This window comes from Pseudoliparis swirei, chromosome 18 (genome assembly GCF_029220125.1).
Source record: "Pseudoliparis swirei isolate HS2019 ecotype Mariana Trench chromosome 18, NWPU_hadal_v1, whole genome shotgun sequence".
NCBI lineage: Eukaryota > Metazoa > Chordata > Actinopteri > Perciformes > Liparidae > Pseudoliparis > Pseudoliparis swirei.
In genome coordinates this window covers 20,874,390-20,887,262 of record NC_079405.1, presented here as the reverse complement: position 1 = coordinate 20,887,262, position 12,873 = coordinate 20,874,390, and the positions used below count along the sequence as shown (strand labels likewise).

Here is a 12,873-nt window from a genome sequence, read left to right as displayed (position 1 = left end):
CAGGACACTCAGAGGTGTAGGAGCTGTCGCCTTCCTCCTGAAGTCCACCACCATCTCTCTGGTCTTGGCCACGTTCAGCCGCAGGTGGTTCTCATCGCCCACTTTACAAAGTCACTCACCACTGCCCTGTACTCCTCCTCCCGTCCATCCCTAATACACCCGACCACTGCAGAATCATCAGAGTACTTCTGCAGATGGCATGACTCCGTGTTGTACTGGAAGTCACTGGTGTACAGGGTGAAGAGGAAGGAGACAGAACAGTTCCCTGTGGGCTCCAACATCACTGCCCACCGTTCCAGGCAGCACACGCCCCATTCTGCCAAACTGGGGTCTGCCTGTGAGGAAGTCAGTGCTCCAGGAGATGGTGGACGGCCCACACCGGCCACCCGCAGCTTCTCACTCAGCAGCAGCGGCTGGATGGTGTTAAATGCACTGGAGAAGTCAAAGAAAGTGACTCTCACAGAGACATCGGTTCCATCCAGGTGCGACTGAGCTCGTTGCAGCAGGTAGATGATGGCGCGTCCACTCCCACATGAGGCTGGTAAGCAAATTGCAGAGGGTCCAACGATGATTTCACCTGCGGCCGGAGGTGGGCCAAGACCAGCCTCTCCAGCACCTTCATCACATGGGAGGTGAGGGCGACGGGTCGGTAGTCGGTGAGGCCAGATGGTGCTGACTGGTTTGGGACAGGGACCAGGCACGGCGTCTTCCACAGCACGGGACTTCCCCAGCCTCAGGCTGAGGTTGAAGAGGCGCTGCAGGACACCAGACAGCTGGGTGGCGCAGGTCTTTAGGACCCTGGGGCTGATGCCATCAGGACCTTCAGCTCTGCGCTGGTGTAGTTTCTCCAGCTGTCTTCTCACCTGGTCAGTCGTCACAGAGAGAGGGAGAGGGGGGAGGGTAGAGGAGCCCATTGTTATTGAGGGCTCGGTGGATGTGCAGCTCAGCAGGGGGGACAGAGGGGGAGGAGGTGTTTGGGAGGTGTGATGTGTGGAGGAGGTAACTGTCTTTCTTCTGAAAAACTATTTTTTTTAAATATTTTGGGTGCTGCACTTTTGCTCCAAGGGCAGACAATCTGCATTAGAGCGTAACCTCTGAAAGACACAACTCTTACATTACAAGCAAAAGGTTTTTGCTTGTAATGTGGTCTTCGGTTTGAGACCTTCAGGACATGATATGGGGGGGAAGTTGGGTATCCAATCAGAGCCCTCCCATGCTGTGATTGACATTCTCCCACTGAGAAGTCCTGGCTCCCTGTGCTCGCTGACCTACCCGACATTTCCCTCGAAAAGCACTTCTGAAGTCACTTTTTAGTATCACAGCCCGCCATCCACCCATCACAGCCACAAAGCAGCTCTCAGGTGCCTTTATGGCAGCACAATGGAGAACACTACAACATGCTGACACTCTCATCACACACATGCTTTAATTACATCCTTGTAATCGTATGAAAAAAAATTACATGGATTCCTCCATCTTTATTGAAGAATCCAGAATCTATACACATATATACAGGACTGTCTCAGAAAATTAGAATATTGTGATAAAGTTCTTTATTTTCTGTAATGCAATTTAAAAAACAAAAATGTCATGCATTCTGGATTCATTACAAATCAACTGAAATATTGCAAGCCTTTTATTCTTTTAATATTGCTGATTATGGCTTACAGCTTAAGAAAACTCAAATATCCTATCTCTAAATATTAGAATATCATGAAAAAGTATACTAGTAGGGTATTAAACAAATCACTTGAATCGTCTAATTAACTCGAAACACCTGGAAACACATTTTCAAATGTTTGATTTTGTTTTGCTGTTATAAATCTTCCTGAGTACTTGGTCTGAGGAAATATTCAAATTTTATGAGATAGGATTTTAGAGTTTCAGCAATAATAAAATAATAAAAGGCTTGCAATATTTCATAAAAGAAAATAATAAAATAATGCATGTTTTTTTTGTTTTTTTGCATTTTAAAAAAAAAGCTTTTTTCACAATATTCTAATTTTCTGAGACAGTCCTGTATATAGATATATATAAATATGTATAATATACGGCACACAGCTAAAAAATATATATACAGGACTGTCTCAGAAAATTAGAATATTGTGATGAAGTTCTTTATTTTCTGTAATGCAATTCAAAAAACAAAAATGTCATGCATTCTGGATTCATTACAAATCAACTGAAATATTGCAAGCCTTTTATTCTTTTAATATTGCTGATTATGGCTTACAGTTTAAGAAAACTCAAATATCCTATCTCTAAATATTAGAATATCATGAAAAAGTATACTAGTAGGGTATTAAACAAATCACTTGAATTGTCTAATTAACTCGAAACACCTGCAAGGGTTTCCTGAGCCTTGACAAACACTCAGCTGTTATAAATCTTTTTTTTTACTTGGTCTGAGGAAATATTAAAATTTTATGAGATAGGATTTTAGAGTTTTCTTAAGCTGTAAGCCATAATCATCAATATTAAAAGAATAAAAGGCTTGCAATATTTCAGTTGATTTGTAATGAATCCAGAATGCATGACATTTTTGTTTTTTTAATTGCATTACAGAAAATAAAGAACTTTATCACAATATTCTAATTTTCTGAGAGTCCTGTATATAGATATATATAAATATGTATAATATACGGCACACAGCTAAAAAATATATATATATATGACACACAGCTATAAAAAATAAAAACACACACAGTACAGCGTGAGTCTCACGTCATGGCTGAGAGAAGACAAAGATCCAAAGTAAGACTACATTTGACACCAGTAGATGCTGAGAACTCTGGTTGTCTCAAACTCAATAAAAGAGGAAACAGCAGCAGTTTATCACAACATGTGGCCAACCAGTATTACATCGATGTGTTTGTAGAGCAGCAGGTAACGTTAGTGATGTCAGACGCAGTGTGATCACAAGATAAGGGCTAATCAAAGATAACCATTTCGATAATTTTTCAGCTGAGAATGTATTTGAATGATTTTTTAACTTTTCTAGAAATACTTTGTTTTCATATATAAAAAGCAATGTCGATTTATTTTTGTTGTACTTTTTTTTGTCTTAAATAATTAAAAAAGAACCAGTTAGGTTAGAGTATCAATAGGAGCACTATAGTATGGATAAAATCCTCACAATACTCATCCCGAGTAACTATATGGTTACCATCACTGGCTGAAGATTCAATGCAAGGACCATGGAAGATAATAAAATTCTGAAAATGTTCCCACGGTACGAGTGTGTCTATCTCCTCGGTCACAAACGGCTTACTGGCAGGAACTCGCAAATATGTTGGGCTGGTTAAATGTCCCACAGATCGAGAACAGGTTGCTATCAAAGCTTGGTCTGGTACTCAGTTTTTTTTCTTCTTATTTTGTTCCTCTGCTGTGCATTTTTTAAGTGAGTCATTCAATTTGGGCAAACTGCATTTCCTCTGCTCAAATTGAAATATCTTCAGCTCAGGCTCTTATTGCACCACCTACAGCAAATCAGTGTATTTTATGACTGCACTTACATTTTTCCATCAACTTAGTATGCAGCTACTGCACCACTACAGATCACTTTGCCGTATCTGAACGCGCCTTCATGTGTGCCCTCTAGTGCAGCCCCTCCTCAGGGCTAACTGAGTATCTCGAGATGTCGACCTCTTTTACAGCAGACATTACGACTTGTGGCAGGAAAAGCACAGGTATAATTAAATGTTCATAAATGTCAGGGTCAAAAGTCGCACCTTTAGTTAAATGGGAACTGAATTTGGTTGAATTACTATTATTAATTAGAGTGAAGCCTTAAAACCTGCATCCTCTCTAGTGTCCAGCAGGGGGCGACTCCTTTGATGACTCTACTTCTCTCTTGATTTATTCCCTTCGTAAATATTGTAAAGATGGGGTTTTGGTCTCAATCTCCAGTTTAAAGTATTTGTGTAATATAGCATGATGTTCATTTTGTAAATTATGATTCATTTAGAGTAAAATAGCCCATAAAGCAAAGTATGCTTTAGGGCGGGGCTACTGTGATCGACAGGTTGCTGTCGCTAAAAGAGACGTAAACGGCATCCACCGTATTCCAAATGTGGTAACTTCGGTTCATCTGGCACCCAAAGGTCAAGATGGTGACGGCCGTATTCCAAAATCGCCAAACTCAAAGGTTCATAGCGGCAATCCAGAACCCATAGTGTGATGTCACGATAACTACATCTAATTCTTATATTCAGTCTGTGATATTAGCTTGTTTACCTCCTGCTACATTGAATGCTAATAAAAACCAGACTTTAGTAAAGATGGTCTGCTTTGTTTTAAAACATCCATTTTAGTCAATTCCAGACATTAAGGAGCGATTTTCATACTTGATTGTAAGACAGAAGCATAAAAGCACTATTTCCATCCACGCTATCGGACTGCCTAACCCACATAGACACCAACACAGCGTCTGTTTAAAGCTGTTTACACACACAGATACCATATGTACAGTGCAGACAAACCGGAATCTTCTTTCTTTCTTTTTTTTTTACAAACATGCTCTGTAAGATGAAGCCTCCATGTCGTCATTAACGGATGATCAAATCAGATATTGGGAGTTCGGTCAATACTAATCTGTTTTACGGTCTGCCAGCTTTGGACGCAGCAACGAGCCGGTTGAAAGTAAAGAAAACTGCATTGTCACATCACCCGTTTTATTTAAAGAGCTCCGATGGGGGCTGATCTGCATAAGAGCCGTCTTTAAAACTGCCTGAAGCCAAATACAATAAAGGCTTTTTGCAACTGTAAATCAACACATCCGCATGTTCCTGACACACCACTGACACCCCTATGGCAGGAGTCTGGTTACCCTCCACTAGAACACAATTAGATCTTTACATTTACATTCCATCCAAGTATTTTTCGTTCAGCATCCCTAACCCGATGTGGTTTTTCAATCTTGTCTCCTAGAAATTACATTTACATACAACTAATTTGCATCAGCAAATATGCTCTGAAGTCTACCAGGACCAACAGATGGTGACATCCGGATCACATCAGCGTCACAAGGAAATGTTGGCATGAAACTGAATGCCTCCGTCAAAATGTTCACCAACAACATATTTAATTTGTTTCCCGCTTGTGGTGTGTTTATGTTGAGGCCGAGGCTGAGAATCTCGCAGCGTCGATGCGTTGGCAGTTTGTAGCTTCCTGTCAGCGGCTTACATTAAGTTGAGTTGAGTCAACAGGAATATTTAGTAAACTGTTTGCACTACTTTCCTTTTTTACTGCTGTAGCACCACAACAGTCTACATTAGACCGAAGATAATATAACTAACTTTGGACTGGCATGATGGGGTGTTTGGGTTTGGTTTCCTGAGGTAGCTACCACGAAGATGTTCATGTTTTTGGTAAATCTTAGGACACCCTACAACTGTCACGCTAAGCAGTAGATCTCTTCAAGTTGTCGATGCTCTATTTTACATAACTGACCTCAGACAAGCGTTTGGAATTAAAAAGCGTTACAAATTACTGGATTTAAAAAAAAGTAATAAACCCGTTCAGTTTGAAGAATCCACAAATAAAATAGTTCAGACTCCTTTAAAAGAACAAAGAATATCTCATGAAATAATATCAAACAAAATGACTTCTATAAAATGTAACTAATTACGTAATTGCTTGAAAAAAAGGAAAAATGGATAACTCGCTGTTCTTTTCACTATTTCCCTGAACTCAGCACAACTAACCTGACTTCACAACACTGGACCCAAACGCACACACTCATCTCAGGTGCACACACCAAAATAAAGAAGCTCAGGCTTTGAGTCCAAGCTCACGTATCCACTAGTTTTCATTATCATTCACACCATCATAATAATGTGGAAGATGCTATAATCACACAAGACAGGGAGCTTTGAGGTGTTTGCACTAACAGTACTTCATTCTATTTTTGTTCTCCTTCTTTTTATGCCAGTTTTTGGTAGAAAAAACTTGGATAGTAAATAGGAGAAAACCATATTAAAAAGGATAGTCAGAAATGAATCAAGGCAGATAGGCCTTAGGCCACAAAATCGTTGCCATGAGAAAGAAACTATCGCTCTCTCCAGGAAATACACGACACCGTTGTTCTTGGGTTACTGATAGATGTTTTGGATTCACGCGCACTTCAGTCAACCACCTTCACCATACACCTTAACTCAACCACCTTCACCATCCAGCTTCACCATCCAGCTTCACCATACACCTTCAGTCAACCACCGTCACCATACACCTTAACTCAACCACCTTCACCATCCAGCTTCACCATCCAGCTTCACCATACACCTTCAGTCAACCACCGTCACCATACACCTTAACTCAACCACCTTCACAATCCACCTTCACCATCCAGCTTCACCATCCACCATCACCATACATTTTAACTCAACCACCTTCACCATCACCATACATTTTAACTCAACCACCTTCACCATACACCTTCAGTCAACCACCTTCACAATCCACCTTCACCATCCACCTACACCATACACCTTCAGTCAACCACCTTCACAATCCACCTTCACCATACACCTTCAGTCAACCACCGTCACCATCCACCTTCAAAGTCAGTTTTATTTGTCAATTTGTCATATGTGCAAACATACAGAAGATTGAAATTACGTTTCTCTTCTGTCCAACATAAAGTGAATTTAATTGTGCAACATAAAGTGAATTGTGCAACATATAGACAACATAAAGTGCATAGACAACATAAAGTGCAAAAATAGTAAAAGAACATGTAAACATACAGACAACATAAACCATTCACCATACACCTTCAGTCAACCACCTTCACAATCCACCTTCACCATCCACCTACACCATACACCTTCAGTCAACCACCTTCACAATCCACCTTCACCATACACCTTCAGTCAACCACCGTCACCATCCACCTTCAAAGTCAGTTTTATTTGTCAATTTGTCATATGTGCAAACATACAGAAGATTGAAATTACGTTTCTCTTCTGTCCAACATAAAGTGAATTTAATTGTGCAACATAAAGTGAATTGTGCAACATATAGACAACATAAAGTGCATAGACAACATAAAGTGCAAAAATAGTAAAAGAACATGTAAACATACAGACAACATAAACCATTCACCATACACCTTCAGTCAACCACCTTCACAATCCACCGTCACCATCCACCTTCACAAATACACCGTCAAACTGTACAAATACATTTAACAAAGGTCGGTGTTCACATTACCTAAAAACAGTTTGGACAGAAATATGCGCGACGAAAACATGAACATAAAACATAAAGAACGTACCTCACTGGCTGCACACAACCAAGAGGGAATGGGTCCACTTAGAAATACTTATCTTGCACTTACATTCTTTCAAATTACTAACACACGTGTCCTTTTTTTGAGATGGTCGCAACCAAATGCGTCCCAACGCAACATAAAATGCACAAATAGTTCCCATCAAATGCAAATATAAACAAAACCAATATTCAACAAAACAAGTTGTACAAATAATAATATGCAACTAAACTTAGTATAGATGACATAAATAATATGTATGGCAGTTAAAGAAACCAAGAGAGAGATTTTATATGTTTCACCCTAAGTGAGTCAAACTCTTTAACTTAAATATATATATATATATATATATATATATATATATATATATTAGGGCTGTCAGCGTTAACGCGTTAATCTATGCGATTAATTTGGCCGCGATTAACGCACTAAAATATTTTAACTCAATTAACGCAACTTTGTTTACTTCCGGTGTACGTTGAAGTTTTTGCACTCCTCTGAGTGTCAAGCCGCGGCAGTCCGCCTCCTTCCTCCCGTCTGCTCCTCGATATTCACAGAGAAGCAGAGGGCGACCTGTCGGTGCCGCGGGGCGGAAGGTGCAGGTGACTTCTTTTTTTTTCTCCGCCCCGATGCGCGCGCAGACACGCCGGCATGGAGCTCTGCGGCGCGCGAGACGGAGAGCCGACAAGCGTGACCGACACGTCGAGACAGAATGACATGCTGCTGTAGAGACGACCAACAACAGACGTTTAGTTTAATAAAAGAACAAAGACGTGCTCTTTAAGAAAATAACCTTACATTACTTCTGCTGTAATCTGGCGCGATAGAGAACATTACAGGGGGGCGGGGCCTCACCCTGATAGAATGGTGGGGGAAACACTGGGATGTGTCATATGCAAAAGACTTTAAAAGGTGAATTTAATTTTTTTTGTAAAATCCAGAAAATGAGCCCAGACTCCAGAGGGTTAACGTGACATATGTCAGTTTACCAAGGCCACTGGTTCTGCTGTTGTTCAGTGTTAAAGATGACAGGACCAATGGGGTCTCAAATACATTTTTTTTTTACTAATCTGGATGTTTCACTGAAGAAACAATTTATCATACACGATATTAAATACCTCACTGGCACTTTATAGGTAGGAGCCTCTTTGAAAACACAGCTCTGTGTGAAGTTTTGTCTTTAAAAAAGAATACAATTAAACAAGTGTCTAAAATACACGCTGTCTGAAGTGATTACTCGTTCATTTAGAAGATTTATTCTTTAGAAGAAAAAAAAACTTTTAATCGCGATTAATGATTTTCAAAATGTGCGATTAATTAGTTCATTTTTTAGAATCGATTGACAGCCCTAATATATATACATCTACATTAAATAGCGTAACATACAAAACACAGAAGATCTGAGCATCAGCTGCCTGTCTTACATTAACATCTCTTAATATCTTCATCTTGTGCAGGGACATGAATCTTTCCGTCTCTCCCCGTATTCTCATTTCCCTTCTCCACTCGTCTCTTATCCATTTGAACAGTAACCTTCTTGTCGAGTATCTGAACCCAAATGGGGAAAGCAATCCACCTCATTACCACCTGGAGCGTCTTTGGGCGACAATGGGACGTCTGGGCTGTTTGAGGATGAAACCCTTAATGGAAAAAACTGAGACGGAAGAGAATAGATCGACTAGGACATCGAGTGCGTGGAGACGATTTATTTTTTCCTGCAGGCAAATCCTCTTCAAACTACAAAACAAGCTGACTGATTTGGAAATCAAAAAAAGTGAGTCTAAGCAGCAGAGTCACAGCGCAGGAGAGCCTTTTCAGAAAGAGTCATTCACTTTCAGATAACTTCTCCTGACAATACACCGGCGCTCATGCAATAAGGCAGTGTGGCCACATGAAAGACGTTGCATCCAAATGTCAATATTCTGCCAAAACACATCAGCCCAGACAGAGGATGCTGAGAGTTGGGAGGATGGAGACTACGGAGACAGCGGTTGTTCAGATGAGACAGAATAACATCAGTTCCAAAACAATTCAATTCAAGGCCGGAGGTGTTTGGTTCATGTTCAACCGGCTTAGCTGGTGATGCATGTCATCTTGATTCATTATCAAAGCCATTAGAGTACTCCATGTTTACTTACTCATGATATTTGATTAGCTCACTGTCAGTTATGAGGGCGTGTGATGCCTGATAATGTTCCTGACTTGTTTGATATAGCACCGGCTGAACGTCCCCCTTTTTGTGTTTACTTTTAATTTATTTATCTTTAGGTGTCAAGGGGATACTGAGTTTTTATAGGACCAAAAGATTTTTATTTATTTACATCATCTATTTGTTGTTAAGATTGACCTCACCCTCTGGGGAGGACTTAAATAATTCACAAAATAAAATATTGGGTAAAGAAACTACCACAACCTCATCCCGGTTCTTTTGTGAAAGAACATGATATATATCTCAAACATAGAAGTCTTTATCACTCGATTAAAAAAATAATGCAAATCAAGCACTTCATTCAAAGTTAATGAAATATAAATACTTGAATGTAAACTGTCATGTCCCCCTTCAGAGAATCATCCTGACGCGTCTTCCTGTCCTGATGCTGCAGGGCATTGTGTTGCCTTCAGACTGAAGCATGACCTCTGACCAGCATTAACGTCTCTCTAGTCCAGGTCCTGCTCATCAAACACTTCCAGACCAGGCGGCAACCCCGCTGAGTGAAATCAATTTCGGAAGCGTCCTAAAATGTGCATTCTCTCTACTGACCAGCAGGGGGCGACTCTTCAAATTGTATTGATGTCTATGAGAAAATGACAAGAGGCTAGTCGGAGCTCACAATGCTTTTGGGTTTTAATTTCTTTACTGCATTTCCAATCCCATCTGACCGCATCGCTTTTACCCAGACAGCAACATGTGAAGCCGAGTGAAGCTGATGCGGAAGTATCTTAAAACCTGTATTCTCTCTCCTGACCATCAGGGGGCGACTCCTCTGATTGTGAGACTGTGAGAAAATGACTCTACTTCTCTCTTGATTTATTATCTCAGTAAACATTGTAAACATGAGTTTATGGTCTCAATCTCTAGTTTCGAGTCTTCTTCAATACAGCGTGATGGTCATTTAGTAAATGATGGAACATTTAGAGTAAAATAAACCATAAAGCAGAGTATGCTTTAGAGCGGGCTCACTGTGATTGGCGGGTCGTTGCCACTAACAGAGCTGCATACAGCATCTCTACGTCGCTGCATTGCAAATATGGTAACATTCATTTGTTGTGAAAAAACAACAACACGGTGACGGCTGTAATAAACGAGTATTGTGTTAAGTTTGCTGCTTTGTGTTCCAAAATAAAAATGTTATTTGTTATTGATGTCAGTAATGTGTCCATTCAGAACATGGTGGTTTATGTCGGTAATTGTCATTTTGTTGCGAGTTTAGTTTTAAATCATTTAGAAATTAGATGTAACATTTATTGCTCCTATAGCTTTACTTTCCTTCAGAAGTTAGTTTGTATGCGTGTTATAGATGACTCAGTTGAACTCTCTGGTCTGAACCAGTGAAAAGTTTAAAAACACGCTCTAAAACACCTCAAACAAGGAATTTAATACGGCTGATATTCAACAGATAAAAAACAAAGACAATCTTTATCCACCAAAAATTCTTGTTTATAGCCTGTATCCCATGAGAAAGGGGGGAACACTAGCTTTAATACTTTGTTTAATTTCAATCAACTAAAGGTTTTTAGAAGTACTCATACACTGTTTCATATTAGAGATGTAACAGGGAATGTGTCGGGAAGGGACAGTCAGAGTCTCAGGTGAGTTTGTTGAGATTTGATTGGTTATGAAAGAAAGAGCCCTCTCTTTGGTGAGACTTAACACATTTAGCTGTCAATTATGCAGTATATATTGTAACTTAAGTCTTCTTTCATTTACATTTAATTCCTTACTCTGCTTTTGTTGGCACTTTTGGTGTCCCCCTCATGCTCATCCTGCTCTTTGAAACCCCATGAAAGCTTTTCATTTAAGTAACATTCAATATAAACTATTACAGCATCTTTCTTAAAATATATTACATTTGAGAAGTCTTTAATAAGGAGTTATAACAGGTATGTGTGTTAAACATCAGCCTCTGGAGTTTGCATGAGGTGATGAGCCACCGCCTCACACCAGGATGGAGGACTCCATCCCAGCAAGCATATTCATTTTCCTCTTTTACTGCTTTTAGTTCCTCTGCTGCATTTCTCATTGATATTTTTTGACTTTGACACACAAACGTTCACCATGTGTAAGAAAAAATATATATATTATAAAACATGATAATTTAAAATGAAACTATCGTTGGTACTTCTGATCCCGGACAGCTGTACCGTTCCTATGTGCTGTAATGTGCTTCTCAAACGAGTTATAGTATAAAACATGACTCCTCTCCCTCTTCAGGCCTTATTATAATAACCTTGTTCAAAGCACTCTGCCTCCCTCTCGGTGTCTTTTCTTCATTGTCAGTTGTAACATCTAATATCCACGCACTCATGTGATCTCAGAGTTGCGCTCTCCACCGCACTCAGAATAAATCCTGGCACTGTTGGTTACTGCAACAACCCCCCCCCCCCTCCCACGCACTTCTCTACACCCACAGCGCATGCAAATTCTTCCTTTACAACAACAAAAAAGAAAGAAGAAGAAAAACGAAAGAGTTGCTCCATGAACGTTAAATACACACAAGTGCAAGAAAAAGTCTTGAGATTCAAGAAAATGTGCGCACAAGACTATCATCATTCACCTTAAAAATAAAATGATAAATCACGACGACCGAACTGAAAGCAATATCAAGCATCCAAAAAGGTGTCAATATGTGAACGTAAAATGATGAATGATTGACAGGTGCGTGTTGGGGGGTGGAGACGTGTTTGCGGCGCTTACCTGCAGGAAACGGTGATTTCAATCTTTGTCGCAGGTACGGTGGAGTTGAGTGGGTCGAAATCCCCTATTGTCGCCATGGCTGAGGGTTTGCTTTTTTTGTGCTTTTTTCCAAATCACTTCTTCTAAACCGCGGAAGTTCTCACAGCGCGAGTTTGTCCCTGTGGCCGGAACGTGTTTGTTCCATCCAGCCGAAAGAAGGACGAGGAGACGGAGAGCGCGCCGACCGGCTCCGGGCTCTGGAGTAGTTGTTGCCTCCGCTGACGGTCGCTGGAGCGCAGTTGAGGGTTAGAAGGCATACCTGAGGATGAGGCTTTCATTCATTCGAGAGAGAGAGAGAGAGAGAGAGAGGATGGGGGGCGGGGGGGGGGCGGAGGAGCCAGAAGCCCCTCGTTTCTCTCCATCCATCGCCAGGTGGAGGCAGAGATCTCCACAATTGTAACTTGGGTCCGAGATTGGAGGGTGATTAGTGCCGCTGGAGGTTTTTTTTTTTTTTTAAAGGGACCTCACAAATATTTATAATTTGTTTATTTCCAGTCCAGTCTCCTGAAAATGCTGAACGCCGTCATGTCTTCCTTCATACCGGTACGGTGGGTTTCCAGGAGGGAGGACAGCTGCCGCATCGTGACGGGCTCCCCCACGCTCTCGGGGGCTGAGTGGGTTTCCTCACCTGGGGATGGGCTTACAGCCA

General features: G+C 40.7%; 1 protein-coding gene across 4 annotated transcripts in view; it reads right to left on the bottom strand.

The window, feature by feature from the left end:
• LOC130208980 (copine-9-like) overlaps window positions 1-12,262 on the bottom strand; it is a 154,047-nt gene extending 141,785 nt beyond the window's left edge. For all 4 annotated transcript variants that reach the window (XM_056438456.1, XM_056438454.1, XM_056438453.1 and 1 more), the window contains exon 1: window positions 12,186-12,262. In XM_056438456.1, the coding sequence (XP_056294431.1) occupies window positions 12,186-12,262 (77 nt within the window). The remainder of the gene's footprint in view (window positions 1-12,185) is intronic.
• Between the last annotated feature and the right edge of the window lie 611 nt (window positions 12,263-12,873).